The sequence below is a fragment of the Phycodurus eques genome, chromosome 20 (assembly GCF_024500275.1).
Source record: "Phycodurus eques isolate BA_2022a chromosome 20, UOR_Pequ_1.1, whole genome shotgun sequence".
In the NCBI taxonomy this organism is placed as follows: Eukaryota; Metazoa; Chordata; class Actinopteri; order Syngnathiformes; family Syngnathidae; genus Phycodurus; species Phycodurus eques.
The window spans coordinates 11302212-11326279 of record NC_084544.1 but is presented as its reverse complement, the minus strand read 5'-3'; the positions used below and the strand labels follow the sequence as shown (position 1 = coordinate 11326279).

The 24068-nt window shown below is 42.6% G+C and overlaps 2 protein-coding genes across 4 annotated transcripts; both read right to left on the bottom strand.

Annotated features, from left to right (window-relative positions):
- Positions 1-2799: 2799 nt before the first annotated feature.
- Positions 2800-15397, bottom strand: tfap2e (transcription factor AP-2 epsilon). 2 transcript variants are annotated; one of them, XM_061665342.1, is made up of 7 exons: positions 15261-15397; positions 13310-13753; positions 10929-10983; positions 7778-8009; positions 5421-5539; positions 4859-4997; positions 2800-3863 (listed from the first exon to the last, which is right to left on the bottom strand). In XM_061665342.1, exons 1-7 carry the CDS (start codon positions 15297-15299, stop codon positions 3602-3604), a joined length of 1290 nt encoding a protein of 429 aa, XP_061521326.1. In that variant the 5' UTR covers positions 15300-15397; the 3' UTR covers positions 2800-3601. The 2 variants fall into 2 exon arrangements, with proteins under 2 accessions (XP_061521326.1, XP_061521327.1); XM_061665343.1 differs by lacking the exon at positions 15261-15397 and adding an exon at positions 14589-14895 and having other exon boundaries at positions 2801-3863.
- A 1080-nt stretch (positions 15398-16477) lies between these two features.
- ncdn (neurochondrin) lies at positions 16478-24066 on the bottom strand. 2 transcript variants are annotated; one of them, XM_061665487.1, is made up of 8 exons: positions 24027-24066; positions 23627-23843; positions 21766-22774; positions 20683-20852; positions 20314-20552; positions 20017-20232; positions 19590-19732; positions 16478-17093 (listed from the first exon to the last, which is right to left on the bottom strand). In XM_061665487.1, the coding sequence occupies exons 2-8, from the start codon at positions 23831-23833 to the stop codon at positions 16672-16674; spliced, it is 2406 nt and encodes an 801-aa protein (XP_061521471.1). In that variant the 5' UTR covers positions 23834-23843; positions 24027-24066; the 3' UTR covers positions 16478-16671. The 2 variants fall into 2 exon arrangements, with proteins under 2 accessions (XP_061521471.1, XP_061521470.1); XM_061665486.1 differs by having other exon boundaries at positions 23951-24063.
- Positions 24067-24068: the final 2 nt, after the last annotated feature.

Below are 24068 nucleotides of genomic sequence, written 5' to 3'. Positions count from 1 at the left end.
AACCACTATCTCAATGGTTTTTGTTTTTTGATTCCCCTCTCTACAATATTTTTTTTCCAGTTGAGTTGTACAGGTTATTGGTCAAACCAATGGAGGATTTATTCTTAATGATTTATCTGGGTCTGAATTTGTTTATATCACACAAAAACCAGGCATTTGAGAAGGAGTGTGTGTAGACCTTTTAAATAAAATGTATAATCACACCATATTATTACATATCCACAATTGGCATTGCATTTGATTGTTGTTAAATAAATACATTTTTAACAAATTGATTTTGTAATAAAAAATCATGGAAAATAGTGGCAAGCAAATAATTCAGCTCGGTTAAAGTGAAGAAAATTTGCATTTTTTGAATTCTTTGAACAAATCCATTGAGCAAGAAACATGAAGCAGACACACTTTATTTTCTTTACTGGGCCACAAAATGATGTGACTGGCCCAATTTGGCCCCTGGGCCTTGGATTTGACCTCTTGTGATTTAGAATGTGCTTTTGAGATATTTCTTTCCTTAATTCTTAGAGACTATGTGTTGCTGTAAATGTAAAACCAGGACAGGCTGGTAACGTCACTGAATAGACGTGTGTGTGTGTGTGTGTGTGTGTGGATGCATGTGAGTGTGTGGCTCCATCGCTGTCTCGCCTCCCCATTCCACAGACAGGTGATTAATAAACATTAAACAATCCCTCCTCTCTCAAACACACCGGAATCTTCTTGACGGGAAGAGCAGCATATGTTTGCCTGCAGGCACACACACGGAGATGGAGAGCGGCCCTGCGGAGTGTAGGATAGAAAGGGGGGTGCATGGGGGGAGAAGAGCGGAGGTTAGGTTACTGAGAGGAGTAATGAGATGGGAGGAGAGAGAGGGAGATAAGGATGTGTGCACCTCCTGGAAAGCTGGAAGTGTTTGCTGAACCAGGAGAGGTGGTCCATGGGAAAAAGTTGACTCAGAAACAGATGGTTTGAGGGATGAATCTGAGTTGAATGGCTTATTGGACACAAGGGGGTCACACCTCTGCCTGTGCCCACCTAAGTATTGTGATCAAGGCTGCAGATGGAGCGGAGAACCCCTTGAGTCACTTTTGGGGCCCCCTCAGTTTTAGAATGTTTACTATTTTTACTAAGCTTTTTAATGTTCGAAAAGTTAGATCACTGAGGTTACCACAGTTTGATGCTGACGGAAGCACGAACATGTCAACGATCCATCCGAGGCTTTTCTTTTAGATGTTGAGCTGCGGGGCATCGCGTTAAGGAGAAGTCATGAAAGCATTAGAGTGTGTCCTCTGGAGACCTTGATGGTCTTTGGGAACAATCTGTCTCGTAAAGAGAGATGTTTTAAGGTTAGAGGAGACTTAACCTGCAATAGAGGGAGAGGAAGTCACTGAATCCTTCATCCTACTGTTGATGAGTACATTATTTGCAGTAGGAGACTGATTTGTGGCATCACAAATTATTTTTAGTGTATTTTTATTTCTGGTTAATCCACTACATTATATATTTTTGTATGTTATAAAAATATTATACAATGTATAAATTATAAAAACATTATGGCATTTATCCAACATTTTATCTGCAAAATAAATGATTAATTGAATACAAATATTGATTTAAAGCACTGGTTGTGACCTTGCCGGCTTTGCCCAGAGAGAACAATAATAATTAAAAAAAATGTCATTACTGTGACAGACAGAGATACATTCCCTCCAAAGCAATTAATTTGTTTGTTGTTGACATCAAAAGGTGAATATGAGACAAGAGATCCATATTTTAGCTTTTATTTTCATGCACAAGATAGTTGTTTTGTTGCAGGTGTCTTGTATTGCTATAATATTGAAAAAAATAATTGGTGCTGAATGTCTATGTTCAGAAGACTATTTAGAGATCAGGTGGTAAAAACAAGAAATTGTGAGGCTCAGGGAAGATGGGTAATCAATTAGACATATATTAGCCAGTCAATACTTGTACAGCCATTTTGAATGTCCCAAAGAGGAAAAGAAACACTGATGTACAAATGTCCGACAGATAGTAAAATAGCAGTTTATGAAAAACTGTCCACCCAAAAATACCTTTTTGTGACATCAGGAACAATCTCCAGTGGGTACAATGAAGGCTTCAGAATTTTGTTTGCAGAAGACTTCATGAATAAAAGTGTAGGAAGTACGTCAGAAGATGCAAACCACTCATTGGCAAAAAGAACAGGCAGGCCCATCTGAATTTGCTGAAAAGTAGAGACAAGCATCAAAAATGTTGGACTGATTTAAAGATTGAAGTTTGGAAAGTAAGAATCTGCTCATTATCTAAAACATACAAGCTCATGAGTGAAACTTGCATAGCTTCTTTTGGGACAAGCTAATGAATCTTTATTGAGCAAAATTAACTGAAACGATTTTTTCGCCCCTCCCAATTGAATGAAAATATTGCCAAACTACTGGTAATTTGGAGGTCCTTCATCATGCAAGAGAACAAAAAGTTGGAAAGTTCTAGACTGGCCAAGTCAATCTCCAGACTTAAACCCTGTAGAGGATGTTCTTAAGAGGAGACTGAAGGGAGTAACTCCCCAAAACAAACAACTAAAATATTCTTCAGTGAAAGCCTGGAAAAAACATCACAAAAGGACAATGCCAAAATTTGGTGCTGTCAGTTGCCTGTTCTAATAATTTAGCCCACATAAAAATGTTGTGTTCTGTTACAAATATTCCTATCTTCCAAGTTGTGTATCAGATCTAGATGTAGATGTACCGGGAAATAAAATCTGAAATGTTAGTCTCTCATGTTATGTTTATTTTTGGATGCCAAACGCAGATGTTTTCAGTCTGCAGCAAAGACAAAGGGATTGGCCTCACAGTACCAACGCTTCTGGAGGGCAGTGTATAAGTGAAGGTATTTACATTATAAGTATTACCTTTACTTCAGTTAAGTCCCTAAAGTGTTATTTTTTTTTTAGGTTGATTTACCTGATCAAAACATTAAAAACATCCATAAAACAGGTCCATTCTTATTTTTTTAATAATATATTACATTTATGTCGTAATACAATAATAACAACAGTAATAACATTAATAATAAACATACACACAAAGTACAAAATGATTTTGCTCTTAACTTATATACACGACACGCAGAACTTCCAAATAAAAGCCAACCCTCGCCTTTAGCTGCACTTTCAATCGTCCTTGTCCACTGAAGACAAAGCATATGCGACTCCATTTCCCACGAGCACCCTGCTAAGAACTACAAACCGAAGCCGAGCATGAAGTCTGTGAGCAAAAGAGCAAGTTGTTGCCTCAGATATGGCTTATATATGACACGTCCCGCATGAGTCCAAAATGTTTGAAAGTTCCGCTTCCACGAACACGTCATTTAAAAAAAAAAGAGGAAAGAGGTGTGAAATAAAACAATACTGCCATATCTAGGCGTTCATCCTGATGTGGATGCTGCTGAGAAGAGAGGTCCATTTGAATTGAGGTTTATGGACAAACATTACAGTACATTACAGTACACCTCCTTATGCCTGAGGGTCCAGGGTGGTCTCTCTCTTTGTCCCAAAGGTTGGCACAGAGGGGATTTGGCCTCTTTTTTTTTTTTTTTGCCTCATCACCATCTATTTACGGTGCTTCATCTCCTTGTCGTGGTGGCCCTTCCCTCCGCCATCTCCTTTGTCCAGCATTTTGATCGCCTCCATCAGGTAGCTCTGGAAAGCGGAGAGCGCGGCGCAGATGGCGGGCGTGCCGAAGCCGTGGGTGAGCAGGCTGAAGTGGGTGAGGCTCCCCTGGAGGCTGGGCTCCAGGCAGGGGGTGGGTCTGCTGCCCCCGAGCGGGGAGCGATCCTGGGACATGAGGTCCACAAACTCTTTACAGATCTCCCTTTAATAAAGGAAAAGGAGGTGAGCGGCTATATTTGGACATTTTCTCTTGGAAACATACACTCGTGGGTCACAACATTAGGTACACCTGCATGATCAGAAGACATCCAATCGTGATCAAAATGAGTAATTCTGTCTCGAGAATGATAACAATGCTAATGTTTATCAGGTCACACTTTTAAAAAGGGTTTCTAAATTGCTTAAAATTATTTTGCATGTTTCTAAATTTGTAAGCACAACCTACTTCTGCACCAGCACAGTCAATTATGTTAAATATATGATCCAGCAGTCACCAAAAGTGGTTTATAAGTGGCAAAAGGCAGCATTACGGTGAGGTGACACAGCATTAATATTATATCAATTTATTCTTGTCTCAAATTGTGAGTGGAGCGCGGAATGCCGGGAGGATGTTGCGGCGGCGCCGCCATACCGCTGATGAGTCACCTTGAAAAGGACCAAATGTTACTAATGAAAATGAAAATGTTAAGTCATAAAATATTTCAAAATATATATCATCTATTTTTAGATGACAAGGATAAATAGCATACAGTTAATGATGAGTAAAATTCATCCATTTGTCCCTGTCGTCTCATTTTGTGATGCAACTTCCGGTTTTGGGCGCCAGATTCTTTACCATAGATTCTTGTTAAAAGTGTGACATGTGCAGTATCTTCACTTTATTGCAAAAGATTAAGCAAAGAAAGGGCGTTGATTTTCAGCGGCCATTACCCCGCCCACCCTCCATATCAGCTGACCTCACCCCTGGAGAAAACTCCACCGGCCACCGCTGTTCGTATTCTATTGTTTCGTATTTTACTGTTACACAAACAGCTCCCCAGCAGTATCCATCAAAGCTCTTGTATTGAATCTAATTAGATTTTGTACCTAATGAGATGTCCAGGGAATGATTTTGGTTCATATCGACTCTTATTGCAGGCGTACCCAATGTCAGAGTTCACCCTAAGTGCTCAGAATCGTACTGGCAGTCCCACTCACTTGGTGGCGAGCAGCATGCTGCGGCGCGTCGGGAGCTGGTCGGGCTCGCTCTGCCTGCACAGATACTCGGCGGCGGCTCTGGCGGGGAACTCGGTCTCGCACACGTACCCGAAATCCCTCGCCAGATGGATGGCCTCACCTAGGAAGGGAGGAGGAGGAGAAGGAGGACGGTGAGGACAGAGGCAGCGTGAGTCTATTAAAGGATTAAATTTAGCACAGTGAAAACACGGCGGTTATTGTGACATCTGGATGGGTTTCCTTTTTGGGAGCCATGAAAATGCTTTAAAGTGCTGCACAATCTGCTACTTTGTCAAGTCAAGTCAGGGGAAACGTTGTGCACCCGTTTTCTCACTTGCACTACTTACGCAGTTCACTGGTCTTTGGCTTCCATTTTGTAAACGTCACGCTGGACGCGCGTGTGTGTGTGTGTACGCCACCAATGGCTGATTTAATATTCACATCAGCTGGTGGAAACATATTTTGCCGTGTCTCGATCTGTTAGGATATGGGCAGGTCAGTGTGTGTGTGTGTGTGTGTGTGTGTGTGTGTCCGTGCGTCTTACCCTCCACCAGAGATGTTAGCAGAGTGACGTTGGCTGCCTTGCGTCGCCCGGCGGGCAGGTTGAGGCCAATCTTTTCCAGACGCTCTCTCAGACAGCGGCCACCATTCTTGGACTTCGCCCTGAGGGGAGATAGAGACAGAGAGCAGTTTTTAGTATATGGTCCGATCTGTGTGTGTGTGTGTGTGCGTGTTAACCCACTGAAAGCCCCTTATGATCGCTGTCAACACTCAAATGTGTCTTGTATGTTCTATTTCCTGCCTAGTTTTCTCCCCTTTAAGGGTCTGTTGATCCGTATTTATTTATGCACACTTTTTTTTGTCAAGCCATGACAGACAGCGACAGATCGTCATCAAGCTGGAGGACGCCTGTCTCCGCAGAGGAGGAAAAAAAAACTTTTACTTCCCTTTAGATCCTTTAATGAGCCCCATCCATGAGTTTGCTCTCTCGCCCCAAGGCCCGGGTTCATTAAACCGTTGCCTGCTCTTGTGATTTAGTCCCATGACCCATTTTGGGTCCTCAAGCTCTGACCTCACAGTTACTTTGTATCAGTGCTTTTACTCGGAAGACATCCTCAAAGAGGTTCAGATAGACTGAGAAGACTGCTATGGACGTGGGATCTCAAATCCTTCTCAGGATTTTGCATCAGTTCCATGACCTACCTCAGTCCGGTCATTGAGAACACACACCCGTCATTGGGTCAATATTAGGGTCCGGACAATTTAACTCGCCGATATTAGCCCTTTTCAAATCGTCAAAACGCTGGCGTTTTTCTTTTGGTCGATTTTTGCTGATTGTTTTTTCTTTTTAACACATTATTTCATTATAACATAAGACAAAGATAATTACATTTACACAAACAACAATACCAAGTTATTGGTAAGTTTTAGCATTTATGTCAAAATATATGTATTTTTGTATTTATCGGCTGATTAATCGGTTATTAGAATTTTATTCTAAGGTTTCAGCATTGACCTGTTTCAGCTTTGCTTCAACTAACGTCCTTTTCGAACAGCTATTGTTACATATTATGTTGTGATGGTTTGACAAGTTTCTAATGCCGCTGAAAATGTATAGTACATTACAATTACATTACACATTCTGCCAAATATCGGAATCAGCATTGTCAATTTTTTAAAAAGTGCCTTTGGTTTATTACTCATCACAGTCACTCAGTCATCATGACAATGCAGCAGAATAATGAAACTGTGAGTTCTTATACGTAAAGCCACGGATGGGGAATTTATTGCTTCTCTGAATTTGGTGTTATTGTCATTAAAGGGGACATATTTTGCCAAACCAACTTTCTCTAGTATTCGGGATGTAACATGGTCTCCACGGTGCCTCAATAAACGTGAAAGATTACATTAAATCATCCACGCATTCCTGAGTTCTCGACGCTTTTCTGCCTTATCTACGTCACTCGCGAAAATCTCCGCCTACATCTCCGCTCCCAAGCCAGCGCTGTCGACATAACAAACACGTGTGCTTTTACAAGTGGGTCTTCTACACGGAGGCAACCAATCAGAGGAAAGGGGGCGGTCTTGGCCAAATATGGACAAAGCAGATACAATACTGGGTCAAACAGAAGTAGTTGTCAAAGGGGCCTTTCCTTGACACTCGTATGGCAAAACCGAGGTGAGCAAGAGGTCCAGCAGATGGAGCTGTGATTTTAAAAATAGTTCAGTGTGTGTACACCCACTTTGTAAGAGAAAGGCAATATATACACATAGAAATAAAGCCCCAAAAGTGGGTATTTTATCGCTACTTTACAATATAATCTCTCCTTTACTCAACAGCCACTGTCCATCGATGAGCAGGGGTATGTATGCAATCTTTTGAAAATTCACTACGCTGCACTTCTAGTTTTTTGCAGCTTTCTTAATTTGTTTGTCATCAGAGATGTGCTGACCCCCTAATCCTTCTTTTAAAGGTCCACAAAGGTGATAATCTATCGGTGTCAGATCCGGTGAGTATGTGGGATGGGTTATGGTTGTCCAGCCAAAGGAACTGATGACTTCACATGCTCCTTTACTTGTCACGGAGGTCACTCAAAGCAGGCCCATGTTCTTCACCTTTGATCCTGGACACTCACTTTTTGATTGAGCTATAGCCTATTGCAGAAAATGTTTAGTGGTGGTTCTCCTTCCCAAGCAAGAAATTCAATCACAGACCTCCAACAATGACGCCATTTACAAAATGGCTCACAGGAAGAGGACAAGCTTGGACAATGTTTTTTATTTATTTATTATTATTTAAAAAAAACTTCAAACAAGTATTCAAAATTTCTGAAAAAGGTTTGATTAAATTGGGTTTCTTTACTTTTTAAGTCTGACATTGGAGCTCGCTCTTCCTCTTACCTGCGAAGGACTCCGCCTAGCAGAGAGGCGTTGAGGCACTCTGGCGGGGAGAGCCGCCGCTGCACCTCCCCGACGGTGACCTTGTACTTGGAGGTGGAACTGAGCAGCGAGAGGCGGCCTGGCACCGAGCAGAAAACCTCGGCCGGGTTGGACACGGCGCCCATGCCGAGGCCGTCCTTGCCGAGAGAAAAGGCGGACAGGGCCGAACCGTTCAGCTTGGATGGGATAGGAACTGGACAGAAAAGGAAGAAAGAGGGATATACGGAGCTCTGACTGAAGTCCTGCTTGGCTATTTATGATGCGGTTAGTTCAATGTACGTGTCTTCTAAATGCTCCTTGCAAATGTCTTTATTTTGTATATGTGTGTTTGACTGGTTGTCTCATTCAATAAACGTCTTAAAGTACATTGGCGACTGGCACCCTCCTTCCCCCCCCCCCCCCCCCCCCCCCCCACTTGTACTAAAGGACTAAAGTAATGGGACGCTTGTCATTGCAGTATAAGGTGCTGTGGCCCCCTTGCAGCTATAACCGCTTCCACACTTGTGGGAAGACTTTCAACGAGATTTTGGAGTGCGTCTGTGGGAATTGTAGGACCCGAGAGAGGATCTGATTCAAAATAACGGCTAAAGTTTATCCTGAAAGTGAAATTAAAACTGCAGTACAACTAGAGCATTTATGTAAACCCCCTCCTGTCCGATCTATTCAGTGTCATGTCTCCCCAGTGGTGACAGCTCGAATTGTGGAGCCTTGCTTGTTGATTCTGTTGTTGAGGTTGTTTTTCAAGTGGTTAAGGTTTATGTGTGTGTGTTCTTAAATTACTTTATTTCACACCGTAAGGCCATTCATATACACTCACAACTTTTTAATCTATCCATTAGTATAAGATGTGGTCATATGGTTATTCCCAAATCCACATACTACACAGTATGAATTGAAGGACCGGTACTCAGAATTTGGAGGTTTAAACTGAATCAGCCTTTAAAGGTACAGTGAAGCCCTGCTCAAGCCTTACTCGAGGTGAGCTTTTCAGTGGGTAACAAAAGATTGATTGCTAAGAAAATGTGCCAATTTGCAAACGGCGAACCAAATAAGCGGCCGTTTACTGCGCTGAAAGATCCGACCGTGCAGCCATCCATTTTTTATACCACGTCCTCATTCCTGTCATACGATGAGCTGTAGCCTATCCCAACGTACTTTTGGCGAGCGGTGGGGTACACCCTGAACTAGTCGCCAACCAATCACTGGGCACAAATGGCCACTCACACTGATGTTCACACCTCTGGACAATTTAGAGTAGCCGGTGAAAAGCCACGCAAAAACCCCCGGAGGGACATGCAAACGCCACACAGTAAGGCCAGAGCCAGGATTCGAACCCCAAACTTCTGAACTCCAAGGCAGCGGACTCAAAAATAAATGGCGTAATCTATATATATATATATTTTTTTTTTTTTACAGTTTTGTTTTTAACAATCCTGGGATGTCCCAATGTCATCCGATCCAACAGAAGAGAAGGTTTGGTGTCCTTTCCCCCTGGGTAGGACTCATGTTTGTGTCTATCAGAGTTGTGACGCCACCCCAAATTGCAGGAGAAATAAAATAATGTTAAATGACAACATCCAGCATGTGCAATAACAACGGGACCGTCCGCGTTGTTGCTGTCAGGAAGAATTATTATTTTTTTTTATGCTTCTCGGCACCCCTTACAGTTAGAAATGTACTTTTAAGCCGCCGTGGTAAATATTTAAAGCGATATCATTATGAACGGTAACGCAAACGCAACACGAGAGGTGTCCAGGCTGGTCGGAAGTAGGTGATCCAGTGTTGTCGCGGCAATCAAAGTGACACTGTACTACGTATTACATGCCAAAGTACCATCACAGGGATTTTTAGGCAATTATTCTGCAGTAAACGTATTACATATGGTACTGTCGCCTTGAAATAAAAATGAACCTATAGTGCTGTAGTACTGAAGTGACACCTTTTATCGCTAACTAGTTTGACAGACAAATGGTGATACGACCAGAAGAGCATGTTCATATTAAAGACTGTTACAATTCAGTGTCTTTTGGGAGCCGCGCAATATAATCAACGTATTAAAAAAATCATAATAATTAGTATGAGTTCCTGAATGTTAGAATAACCCAATTTGTAGTACACTGACATGTTTTGGGGTGCTACAGTAAAAGTTGTTTTGTTTAATAAATGTTATGGAAATGATTCTATTTTAGTGTGGCAATGTTTAATCAATGTAACTTCATTCATTCCTTTTCTATACCATTTTATCAGCTATGTCGTTGTGCTGAATATTTTGTCTCATTTCCTACATTTGCTCCATGTTTTCTTTTTGGGGAGTGGGGGGAGTTGCACTGAAGAATCCCTAATTTTGTCATATCTGCATCATACGATGATAATATAGGCTTTCCTTTCTACATCCTACTGTAGTTTGCAATTCACCAACAAAACATAAGTGTTTAACAAGCGTTTCATTATATTCTTCATATTTTTTTTATTTTCTGGAGAACATTTCTTTTTTGCTCCGCACCCTTATCATAGAATCATCGAACATCACCCCCCCCCCCCCCCCCCCCCCCCCCCCACCTTCTATCAGACTCCACTGGCTTCTAATCCTACTTGAGTTTTCTAACCGTGCAGCTGTGTCTTCTGAAAGGGCCACAAAGAAATTGACACTCAATATCTTTAATATTAGCACAACAGTACAGCAAATTTCCCCACAACTCCACTTTTATCATCTCCTTTTTTTCCCCTTGCTCCACTTCTCTTTCCTGTCCATTTTAATCTCTCTCTCTCTCTCATATGACCATGAACAGTTCATTAAGAATTTGTGCCTTTGGGGAGAAAAGTCTGCAGCTGAGTATTAGAGGACTTCTTGACTTCAAATGAAATAGCAAAACAGAATTATTTATAGTGTGCGTGTGTGAGTGTCTGTGTGTGTGTGTGTGTGCGTGCCCGTGTGTATTTCAGCAAGGCAAGACTAGTGTTGGAGCGCCATTACTGAACACAAAAACCCCTTCAGCATGTATAGCACAATTATATAGGTGCACACTTTGGACACAAGCGCACTCTCTCTTCACATATAGAAACACACACACACACACACACACACACACACACACACACACCGGGAGCTTACCTTTTTTAATGACAGAGTGGTCCAGGATGCCCAAGGCTGATCCTTCCTCCATTCCCTGTGTCAGACAGACAGTCACTATCATTTATCCACTGGCCTTATAGCCTACACACACCCAGAAAGACACACACACACACACACACACATGGCTTTTCTCTTTAAAAGCCACGTAACGCACACGCTACAAACTAAAGGTGCTTCAGAAGTTTTATACAGCACACCTGGTACCATTTTGCATCATGGTACACCACTGGGGTTCTTACTGGCTCTTTACAGAGGTGATAGTTCTGTTGCACCCATGATTCCATTTAGCACCATGGAGTTATTTAGATAATATACGAGGATAAATATTCAAGAACTTTTTGGTTATCGTTTGGTGCTATAGAACCGTAAAGGTTGGTTCCATATAAAATCACTAGAAATGGGTGCTATCGTACCCCAAAACAGTTTCCCAATGTATACAAGCCAAATAATCGTATTTGGGTACTATATGTAGAACCTATATTTATTGAGTGATTTTTTTTTTTCAAGAGTGCATTTCATTCTTTGTGTGTTGTGAAATTGAAAGCACATCGCTGCGGTAAATAATCAAATCAAGTTGCATGAAGTTTAAATGCAAGTTGGGGTTTTTTTGGTGAAAAATCAAATGTATGCAGAAATGTGAACGTATGTGGCATTTGATTCACATTTCTACCATTATAAGTTATATCATTTTATGATTGTGTTTGGAGAATATTATTTAAGACTTATTTTATTTTTTTGCACAATGAGCTCTAGCGGAACATTCACAAGTCTAGCGTATAATTCAAATGCACTCCCTCAACTACAACAAATAAAAGAAACGGTGACTTTGTTCCTATTTTTCAGTTCTATACGAGTGTATTATATGAACAAAAGTTCCTACCGGGTCTGAATTGGACTAACAAAATGCAATTGAGTCGCCATAAAAAAAAAAATATATAAAAAAAAATGAGTCCGCTTGGTGTTAGTTTGACTTAATTAAATCAGTTGAATTCTTTTGCTGCATTCATTCAAGCGGCAATAAAAGGACAAGGCGAGCTCCTTTGTGCTAAATTCATAGTCGGCTTTAAAGGTGCAGGATGTCGTCCATTAATCAAAGAAAGACGCTATCGAGCAGGCCTCCGTTTAGCAGCGACATGGCCGTCTTGACTCAGTTCTTGTGGCTGCGCCTCCCCGACGTCGCTTTTTCTTAATAATGAGCGTGCACATCAATTGGTCGCGGTGTGTTTGTGCTGCACGCAGAGCAACAAACAGCGTCTGCAGCTGCACCTGCTGCGGAGATGCTGACTGCTCAATAAACCTTACAAACTATTCTTCTGGGCTGGGGAAAAAAAAAAAAAAAAAAAAGAGAGAGAGAAAGAGGGGGCTCGCGCGCCACGCGTTAAAAAAAAAAGACACGCACTGACCCATTGAGCTGTCCATTTATACATGCATGCTGCATAAGTAACAAAACACAATTGAATGCTATCATCCGTTTTAATCAACTACAATTAGGGAACATCTCTGCACACAATGTTGGGGGGGGGGGGGGGATGGCACTAAAAAAAATTACAGATTTATGTCTATTTTGTGGTACAAATACGTTTTAAAATGTGCTATTAATACTATTTTTATTTCCCATTTATAAATTATGAAATATTTTTTCTCAAGTAATGAAGTGGAATTGAAAATTATTTTGCAATTGCATGTTTTATTGGGGCAATGCCTGAATATCATTTTAATGGTGCATTTGAGGGCAAAAGAAATATGAAATGAGATATATTTTTTTTACGATTAATATTATAACATTTATGTCCCCCCCTCCCCATAATTGATAGAGGTATTTTCACACTATCCTGATAACAGTAGACTATAAATCGTATTTTAATTTACAAATGTCAACTAAATATTTGTGACTGGATATAATTTTAAAGGTGTATTTGGAGGGGGGGGGGGGGAATCATAATATTGAAATAATAATGTTTAGGCCTATATCATAATATTCCACTCCCTCAGTTTTCTGGACTTTTTAAAAAACAGGTATTGCAATTTAGAAATGTTAATTAGAGTTCTATTTTTGGCTTCACATAAAAAAATATGTATACAAGTGCACAGAAAAACAATTCGATCATTTACATCGGTTGCACATGATAAAAATGTCCTAAACTGTTATTTCCCCTTTCCTTTAAAAAAAAAAAATAATAAACTAATGTATGTTAATGTAACACATTTTGATGACGGGCAACCGACGTATTCGAATGAATTCAAGGGATTTTTTGGTGTTTTTTTTTTTTTTTTGCACGGTTTTTTTGCACGTCGGCTGCTGCTCGCGCATCTCCAACGTGCCAACAAGATGGGTGTGGGGGGGGGGGTAGCGAGATCACCTGAAGCTCATCCAGGCCGTGATGTCCTAGGTGCATCCCGAGGGGTCCGTCCCCGAGAGCCGCGGCCCCTTCCCCGAGACCGTGGAGCAGGCGCGGGACAGCCGCGTACTCCCTGCGGGGGTCGAGCCCGAGAGCCCGGTGCGTTTGCGACAGGAGCCCCCCGTCGTCGGAGCGCGACCTCTGGGAGTGCCATGCGGCTTGCTGGTGCTGATGGATGGAGTTAATAGAGGTGTAAGGGTCCGACAGGTGGGAGTAGGCCGAGTCCTGGCTCTGGGAGTAGGACAGGGAGGACTGCGGGTACGGGGGAGGGAAGTACGGAGGCTGGAAGTCGGAGGCCGGAGTGTGGCAGAGGGGGGGCGCCGAGGAGTAAGCGGCCTGGTTGAGGGAGGACAACTGGGAGAGGCGCCCGCTCGGTGACGAGCTGCTCAGTCCGTCTGCGCGCTCCTGCACCGAACGAAAACACACATTCCAAACTTTTATTATTCAAGTCGAAGCAAAAATGTACATCAATATCACTTGGTCGCAGCCATCAAGAAATAGACTCCAAAATGATCATACAAATATTTGAGTGCTCATTGAACGCGCACATTGCCCACGTTGCCCCTTGGCCTGTGTCACAAAAGGTCGCAGCCACCAAAATGCAAAGAATATGCAATGCGCATTTGATGACTCCCAAATGATGCCTCTTTTGGTCATGCGCAACGCAAACGCTGTGCGTATATTAGTCCAAATCACGCCGATGTTCTTTAAGGAATTGTCTGTCAAAAAGTTGTTGATCCACTCTAGCCTCCATTCAGGCTCACACGCATCCTGACATCATTGGATTTAAAAAAAAAAAAAAATTTAAGAGCTGGGTCAGCCGGATCAATGTGGCTCCATTATTTGACACAGAAATGCCCTCCTCCTCCTGTACACCACTTTATGTCATGCGACATTTAAAAACGTACAAAACTGTTTGGTTTTTTTAAAGAATATTTTATGGTTAAAAGATGACTTTTTAAAGTCATTTTTTTGGACTGCAAAATGCAAGTGGAAAGTACAAAAGCTTCCAAATGCAAAACCGGTGGGGGGGTTGGGGGGGGGGGGGGTTTGGGGGGACGACGACGACGACATTCGAGACTTAAGTCAGTCATAACGCAGATAATAAAACAATCTATAGAGGGTTCAAAATGATGTCGCTGGGAAATTTGTCTATCATTAAGTCACATTCGTTCGGCTGTCAAGCGTTAAAGTGATCCCCCCCCACCCCAAAAAAATGCGTAAAAAGCACCACACTCACCATAGCCGAATAGGTGTGGATTAACATCTGGAACCCCTCTGAAGACCCTCAACGATCAAAAAAATGAATAATAATAATAATAATATAATGAAAAATGAAATCAACAGGATGCTCAACCCTCCAAGTGATCGCCCAAATTCTCCCAAATGTAATCCAGCTTCTTTTCACGGGTCCATGAATGAACTCGATGTGTTATTTACTTTTTCTCGTGGGCTCGATGTCTTTACGCGCAAAGAAGGCTGCACAGACACACACACACACACACGCGCGCGAGCGCGCACACACACACCATCACGCGCACACACACATCGACGGAGGCGTGGATGCGCCCCATGAAGGCACTACTTATAGGTTTGGTGCAGCTGCGAGAATAAGGGGAGGGGTCAACGGGGTCCACTTTTCTTAAAGAGATATATTCAGCCCATTTGCACATTCCCACACACTTCGAAAGACATTAAACGCACCATTTCAAACTTAGAATAGAGCTGCATCTTCTATCTGAATTGTAAATTGTTTTTTTTTTTTTTTTTTACTCACAGATATCCACATCATTCTTATGTGCTGTGCATAAATATTTCCAATAAAATGATTCCCCCCCCCCCCTCGGTTTCAAGACGCACCCACCCAACTTTTACGCACAATCCAACAAAACAGTATAAAAATGGAATATACCTGCATGCCATCAGTCTTGCTCCGGGCCTTCCACAGCATGCCTTCGCCCGTGCAGCCCGTCAGGAAGAATTGCAGGTTAAAAAATTATAATTGATTTTTTTTTTTTAAGGTTAGAAAAGAATACGTGGTTGGGTGGAGAGGTGAGAGAGAAGTGAGTGAGTGTGTCACACCACGCAGGAGTTCGCGTGAGTGAGGAGTCGAGAGGACAGAGGGCATATTTCAAAAGAAAGAGGGGGGGGGGGGGTAAGTATAATAAGGGACCCCCCTCCCTAAATAAAATTGAAACTTTTTCTTTCACGTTTTTGAAGAACAGGGATTCTCAAGTGTGGTATGGGTACAACTAGTATACGCTGACTCCCTCTTGTGGTTCATAAAAGAATCCCTGCTGAAGTACAGTTCAGTTATATTTAACTTTTATGTGCAATGCATTTGAACTGAATGATTATTTAAGAGCAATTTTTCATTGTCCTATATTCAAGTGCCGTGTTAATGTTCAAACAGTGCATACATTTCAAATACGAAATCTATTTTTTAGGGATAAAACGACTTCATTTTAATGTTGGTCATGATGGTGTTTTTTGGGCAGTTAAGATTTGTTTTGGGTGTAAAAACTTTAAGAAACACTTTTCGAGTATGGATTGCTTTCGATGTGCACAAATGGATGAATAAGCAACGCTGAGACGAATTCTCACCATCCATTTAAGCCCTTTAAGGTTACAGTAAAAATATGAATTCAAGTAAAATTCTTAAAATGTGTCATGTATTTTTGTATCATTTATCAATTATGAATTTGAACAATGCATCTTTATGTATTCCTTATTTTATTTGTAGATGATGTTAAACTGCTATGCATCATGATTTGAGCGGTTTCTAATATTTTACCCTTCTCTTGTAACTAAATTAAGATGACCAAAGTATCAAATTAATGCCTATCAGTTTGACACTTTAAATAACATAAACCCTAATTTTAGATACGGATTTTCTGTTGTATCCATTGTTTCCAGTTGGGATAATCATTCAAAGTTGATTAACACACTGTTTTGAATCTACCAATTTCTGATGTCGAACATTAAATCAAATGACTTAAATCCAGAACAGAATAAAGAGGTGCCGAAGAGAAACCAAATAAGTGTCGCGACACCCCCTTGTGGCAAAAGAGAGGAAATACTCTCCTCAACTACTCTGAAGAGCAACAAGTGAAACAAGGGCAACAAGGATTACCGTTCTGTAAGAAAATATTTCTTTATTAAATTCTCCAACATTTTGACCTATGTATTTTCAGTGAAAACAATAGAACTTAGAGCTCATTTGTCATTACCCGAAACATATGCATATTGGATTCAGTCATTCTCTGATTCAATGACAACCATCAGTAAGTGTGTATTAATAGCTTCGTCCCCCATTCGTTCATTCATTTGACTCCTATCGCTTTCTTCAGGTTGTTCATGCAGCTCAAAGCTCCTTTATCGTCCCTCTTCATTGCATCCCCAATGTCCTGTTTGGAGAGAGGGCACTGGTCGGCCAAGGCACACAGAGCCTCCTCTAGCGCCTCCTGCGAGTGCCGGTCGGGTAGGGCGCTACAGCGACCCAGCGTGCCGAGCGTGTTCCTCAGCCATCCTTCCTCTCTGACCAGCGCGGTGATCCAGGGCTGAGAGCAGACGCAGCCCCCCAGAGCCTGCAGAGCCAACCTCCAGAGCTCGGCGACCTCGTCCCAGCTGTCCTCCCAGCCGGGGCTCACCTTGACCGGCCCCGGGCTGAGCTCCGAATTCAGAGCGCTGTGGAGAAAACGGAGAGCCGTGGAAAAGAAGCGCCTCTGACCGGCTTCGGCCGAACCTGGAGAGAAGAAGAAGACCGTTGTGTTTTACGACAACAACTTCTGTTCAAGAAAAAAGATTCTGGATCGAGATCAAATTCTATATTTGGCCTTCAGACCATCATAATTAGACATAGACTATCAGTCAAAAGTTGCGAAATGAGAATTGAGGACGCGGGTTCAAATCCGGTCTCGCCTGGTGGAGTTTGCATGTTCTCCCCCGTGCCGGCGTGGGTTTTCTCCGGGTACTCCGATTTCCTCCCACGTCCCAAAAACATGCAGGGTAGGTTAATTGAAGACTCTAAATTGCCCGTCGGTGTCAATGTGGGTGCGAATGGTTGTTTGTTTATATGTGCCCTGCGATTGGCTGGTGACCAGCTCGAGGTGTACCCCGCCTCTCACCCGGAGATAGCTGGGATAGGCTCCAGCACGCCCGCGACCCTAGTGAGGATATGCGCAACAGAAGATGAATGAATGAATAAGGATTGAGTTTACTGTACATATGTTTTGACAAAAGTGACCTTTTCCATGAGGAAGCACTTATTTTCACATGATCTGTAAATGAAAAATAAAAAGTATTTAAATGATCTCAGTGGATGGATGCTTTCAAAAAAAATAAAAAATACTAGTATAAAACATAGTATCAAAGCTTGTTTGGTATCAGGAGAAGCTCTGCTTCCTGTTGTCTCTTCAGTGCCACTGTCTCCAATCCGTACATTATGGCTGGTTTCCCCACTGTCTTTTAAACTTTGCCCTTCATCTTCTGTCACATAACACACCTGACACCTTCCTCCACCCGTTCCATCCTGCTTGGACCAGTTTCCTGACTACACTCACCATTCCTCTGGAATGTTGATCCCAATTATTTAAAGTTCTCCACCCTTGCTATCTCTTCTCCCTGTAGCCTCACTTTTCCTCCTCCACCCCTCTCATTTATGCACATATATTCCATCTTACTTCTGCTCATCTTCATTCCTGCTTTCCAGTCCATGCCTCCCTCTTTCTAACTGTTCCTCCACCTGCTCCTTGCTTTCACTGCAGATCACAATGGTATCTACGAACATCATGGTCCACGGGGATTCCAGTCTAACCTCATCTGTCAGCCGATCCATCACCACGACAAACAGGAAAGGGCTCTGGGCTAATCCCTGATGCAGTCCCACCTCCACCTTAAACTCCTCTGTCACACATACAGTACACCGGCTGCCCTCATACATGTCCTGCACTATTTTAACATACATCTCTGCCACTCCAGGCTTCCGCATGCAATACCACCGTTCCTCTCTGGGTACTCTGTCATAGGCTTTCTCTAGATCTACAAAGACACAATGTAGCTCCTTCTGACATTCTCTGTACTTCTCCATCAACACCCTCAAGCCAAATAATGCATCAGTGGTACTCTTTTGTGGGGATGAAACCATACTGTTGCTCGCAAATACTCACTTCTGTCCTGAGTCTAGCCTCCACTACTCTTTCCCATAACTTCATTGTGTGGCTCATCAAGTTTATTCCTCTATAGTTCCCACAGCTCTGCACATCACCCTTGTTCTTAAAAATGGGCACCAGCACACTTTTCAACAAGTTGGTCAAAAACTCCACAGCAACCTCTCCTAGATGCTTCCATACCTCCACAGGTATGTCAGCAGGCCCAACTTCCTTTCCATTTTTCATCCTCTTTCGTGCCTTTCTAACATCCCCCTTACTAATCATCGCTACTTCCACATTTGCCTCTTCTACTCTCCCTTCTCTCATTTATCAACTCCTCAAAGTATTCTTTCCATCTTTCCAGCACACTACTGGCACCAGTCAACATATTTCCATCTCTATCCTTAATCACCCTAACCTGCTGCACATCCTTCTCATCTCGAGCCCTCTGTCTGCCCAACCTGTATAGATCCTTTTCTCCTTCTTTAGTGTCCAACCTGGCATACATATCTTTATACGCCTCTTGTTTAGCTTTTGCCACCTCTACCTTTGCCCTACGTCGCATCTCCATGTATTCCTTTCTTTTCTCCTACGTCCTCTCAGTGTCCCACTTCTTCTTAGCTAACCTCTTTCCTTGTATGATTTCCTGTACTTTGAGGATCCACCACCAAGTCTCCTCCTCCACTTTCCTACCAGAAAATCCACCAAGTACTCTCCAGCCTGTCTCTCTGATCACCTTAGCTGGTGTAGTCATAAGTTAAACAAAAATTGTACCTTGATAAAGGTTTAACAACACACTTCTTAAAGATTAAAGTACAACTGAACTGTACTTATTCTTTCACGTACCACGTATCTTTCATTTATTCCACATTTATTCACGTACGGCATGTATTCTTTAACACACCTCTAGAGGGAGCCTATGTACCACTAGTGGTATGAGTGCCACACTTTGAGAATCAATGTTCAAATCCATTAAAAACTGAAATTGGACTTTTGTGGGGGGGGGGGGGGATCTTGAGATTTTATTTTAAGGCCAGATCGCCAAGTTCTATTTTTTTTAATTAAATAAATACTAACTAAAACAACATTACCTGTTGGAGCTGCCTTCAGTCTGCCAATCATCAGACCCAAAGTGCAGTAATTAGCTGTGAGGACAAGGAGGCTAGATTTGTTCACTAAAACAGGAAGTGCTTCACTCAGGTGCTTCTCCAATGTTCTGAAGCACTGATCCTTCCTGGAAAACATAACATTGCAGTATAAATGGCATCCTAAAGCAGTGTTTCCCATCATTGCTATGAGCCAAGGCACATATTTTACATAAGAAAAAAATCATACAGCACACCACCAAACAAAAATACCATTAAAAGCAGATACACTGGTTAATTATGTGCCTTCTGCCATCTAGCGGAAAATAATATAATTGTTTCTGTCAATGGGGATCACTGTGCTAAAGGGTACTAAATAAAACAATTGACACTTGGCATTGACAGACAGGTATGCAATGAGGACGGCTGCTACCTGACACTTTCAGGCTCTGTGACGGAGAAGTTGAGGAGGGCCGAGCAGGCTGTCTCCATGCTGGGGTCCCTCAATAAGGACGCTCCGCTTTTACCCTTCAAGCAAGTAAAGCTGTTCGACAGGTAGGACACCAGCAAGGCTGGCGTGTCAAGGGTGAGCAGCACCTTCCTGGGACTTTCCTCAGCAGACAGGTGACACAAAGCTGGCAGGAGATACCTGAAGAGAGCAGACAAGTCCTAAAATAGTCACGTAATACTAAACCAATTCACAAATGCGTCAAAAGCCTTGTCACTGTACCTAAGCGGCTCCTTGCCCGTCCAGGTCCCGCTCTCATCGGCGACAGCCATCTTATCCATCCAGTCAGAGAGTCCCCGCTCGGAGTTCTCGGCCAGCAGGTGGCTCCGTGAGTAGCTGATGAGAATTGGCAGCAGCGCGCTCACTTCCTCCTTCAGGCAGGAAGTCTCCTCGGCCAGCCATGTGCACAGGCAGCGGAATGTGGCAAAAACAAAAGGCTCGCCATAGCGACTCTGGTCAACCTTGGAAAACAGGAAAAGATGATTAACACACACACACACTAACTCTAACATACACAAAATGTGCTTTTTTCTCTCGCTAATGTTAACGGCTAATGACAAAAGTGGAAGCTTTTCCAAGTCATCTCCTCACCTGTTGCAGGTGGTACATCAGAGCCGAGAAGGCCTCCTCCAGTACGCCGAGGACCTGCCTGCTCTGCTGCAGACTTAGGGAGGAGACGGAGCTCTGAGCGGGTGGGACAGTGGGCATAACTGCCGGGCTGCAGGCCTGCTCTATGGCCGCCTCCATGATCCGGTAGCAACCTGGACAATGACGAGATGGAAGTTCACAGTGTTTGAGTTTCACAGCGCTACCCCGTTTATGACCCAATTTTAGTGTTATCATTATTTATTGCACGACATGTATGGGCCTTAACATTTAACCATAATGTTTCAATTTAAAGTGCCCCCCCGTTCAATCAAACACTTCTTCCAAAGTCGAATTAGACTACTTCCAGATTAATAAGGAATTATGCTACAAACAAGATATGGGTTTGACAATAGCAGCGATAGAAGAATTTAAAGTAGGCCTGCAGCTAACAATTATTTTAAAACTCAATCTGTCGATTGTTTTACTGATTAATCAATGAATTGGACAAAAATAAATACATTTACATCACTACAGTGCAGAAAATGCACAAAAATAAATTTTGATTATGTCTCAGTTAATGGTTTTTGTCCATAATATGTCAGAGAAACAGGCAAAAATTTGACTTTGTCGAATGTTGTTTTCCAAAGTAAAAGATGTTTGCCAATGCCTTAGATTATCAGTCTGCTTTAATAGAGTCATACAGAGATCTGAGAATATTTATTGTTGAGAGGCTGAAATTCAGAGGATTTGGACAATTTTAAATGAAACAAGGTCTCTAAACGATTACTGTTACTGAAATAGTAAATTTATTTTATACTCGATTAGTTGTCGATTTGATTCGATTAATTGTTGCACCTCTAAAGGTAAGAAGAATGTGTTACTCATTCAGTTATTTGTTTCTATTTACTTTAACAATTGTGATGTCACCCGTTACTTTTTTCCCAAGAGGGAGAAAGCTTTCGAGATTTATTTGTTCAAGTAGATGACCGAGCAACTACTTGAGGCACGGCCTATTTGAAGATTGATAAAAGTATATTAAAAATACATTAAAACATTTTCAAGAAGATAGCATTTACAAAGCTGTACCTGTGAGTATGTTCTGCAGCTCTCGGCTCAGATCAGTTCCAGGCGGTTCTTCCAATCCCATCCGGACCTCCACACAAGCTCGATTCACCAGTAAGCAGCAGAACTTTGGCGGTCCAGCCAGTTCCCACCCGTACAAATCAAGCAGACATGCGCTGAGGACCAAAACTGGCCCAATCTGTCTCTGTGTCAACTTAGCCTGCACCATGGGTCGCAGTGCCCCCCACACTCGGCTCACGACATCCCTCAGCACCTCCCTCTCAACAGTGACTCCCCCTGGAGGTAGAACATTGACCAAGTGGGAGCACATATCCAGACTGGTCTGGTCAGTGGATTTGCAGAAGTCTTTGGACATCTTCACCAGCAAGGTCAGTAACTCGGCTGAGTGTTTGCGCCACGCTTTGTCTTTGGTTTTACCCGAGAGGAGGCAAACGAGCAGGGGAAGCCCCATCTTTTGGCTCATGGTCTGGTTCTGTTCTAAAGCCTGACACAGAGCGGGAACAGCTCCTCGGTTAAGCAGATGGTCAGGACCCCTGGGCTGGGTACACACGGCAGTCAGAACCTGGTAGCAGTCTGCGGCCATGGCCTCATCAAGCTTTACAGGCGGTGATTTTGGGTGAGCCGCACCATTATCACCATCCTCGCCCTTTTGCTTGCTGATCTCAGTTTCTCTTTCTAGCTTAGCCTCATCGCTCATACTTTCGGGAATCTGCTCAGTCTCTCCATTTCGGGCCCCTGTCTGGTTTTGGTTTGTTGGATTGCATGCTAAAATTTCCAGCAGTAGCGGAATGGTGGCGAGGAGCTGAGGCTGAGAGGCCATGTCTGGATCTGTGCTCAGGGCAGACAACAGAGCTGTACCCAATGAAAGGAGCTCATGAGGGGGCAAGCTAGGGTCGCCGTTCCCCTTTGTTGCAGTCACCAACAGCCGAGCTGGAAAGTTGAGACCCACAGCCTCAAAGATGCGCGTCAAGGTGGGTTTGTCCAGTTGGCAAGCAGGGCACAAACGTGTGATCTGAGAATGAAAAGTAGAAAATTGAAAATCACATTTCATCACTCTTTCAGGCATATGTGAAAGGAGATATCAGATAGAAATGAATAAATTCTACTATAAAAAATATTTAAGTGATGTACCTCCAGATGACATGAACTTGAATTCATATTATTGCAATAATAAACATGCAAATGGCCTCTTTTGAGTAGCTGTGTTTATTACGATTCTTCCGAAGCTTTTTTTTTTTTTTTGGGGGGGGGGGCAGCATTGGCTAGTAACAATTCTGCGAGCGTGTGTATCCCGGTAAAAATAAAATTATTCTAAAAGGGTCCCCAATATGAGCCCTCTATCACTCTGCAGCACTCAACTCCGCTACCTCCAGTTCCGTCTCCTGGTCATTGTTACCATCTCCAAATCATACAACATGGCTGGTCTCACTTCCATCCTGTGAACCTTTCCTTTCACTTTAGCTTGTGCTATTCTGTCACAGATCACCCTGACATGGTCCTCTACCGTCTCCGTCCTGCCTGTACTCTCTTCTTCCCCTGTCTTCCACTCTCCCCATTGCTCTCCACAGTAGTCCATCACTTTAATGTCAATTGTTATTGCTGACAATCAACACTTAGAGTACGATCGTTGGAAATGGATGTTTTGGTTTTTGATCACACATTATGGAGATGTGCTTAAAAGTGTCCAAAGACAAACAGTAATTTCATATCAGCAACCGTTTACCTTTTTTTTTTGTTGTTGTTTTTTTTTTTTTTTACATAACATACTGATGCTTATATTAAAATACAAGTTTAAAAGCTTATATTAAAACACAAGTTTAAAAGGTATCATGTGTCTTATCATTGGAGCCAGGATGAAACGTACCAAAAGAAGTGCAGCCAAAGTATGGCTATCGTTCTTAGCATGTTTGAGAGCGTGGAGGCATCTCTCCAACACTTCTCTCTTGGCATCCGTCAAACCACCTCCCGCATCCTTCTCCGGATCTCCTCCTCCACCTTCTTCTCTTTCTGGTTGCTCCTCTCCTCCGGAGAACTGACCGCTCACGTCAATTGTTGTAGGACTGTCAGCCATCGTGGCCTCACTACGTGTCAACAACGTGTCATTGACAAAGTCATTTAAAATGGTTGGAAATTAATCATTAGCGGCTAGCAACGCACTGCTATCAGGAATCAAGCATAACCCACTTACGGGTGTTTTAGCTGCTGGTCTGGGTTACTCTAATGAGGCATGAGGAAAGATGTATTGTTTATTTAAAATATCTTACTTGGCCGAAAGACCCAGTACGTTTCCCGTGAGCTCCCGCCGG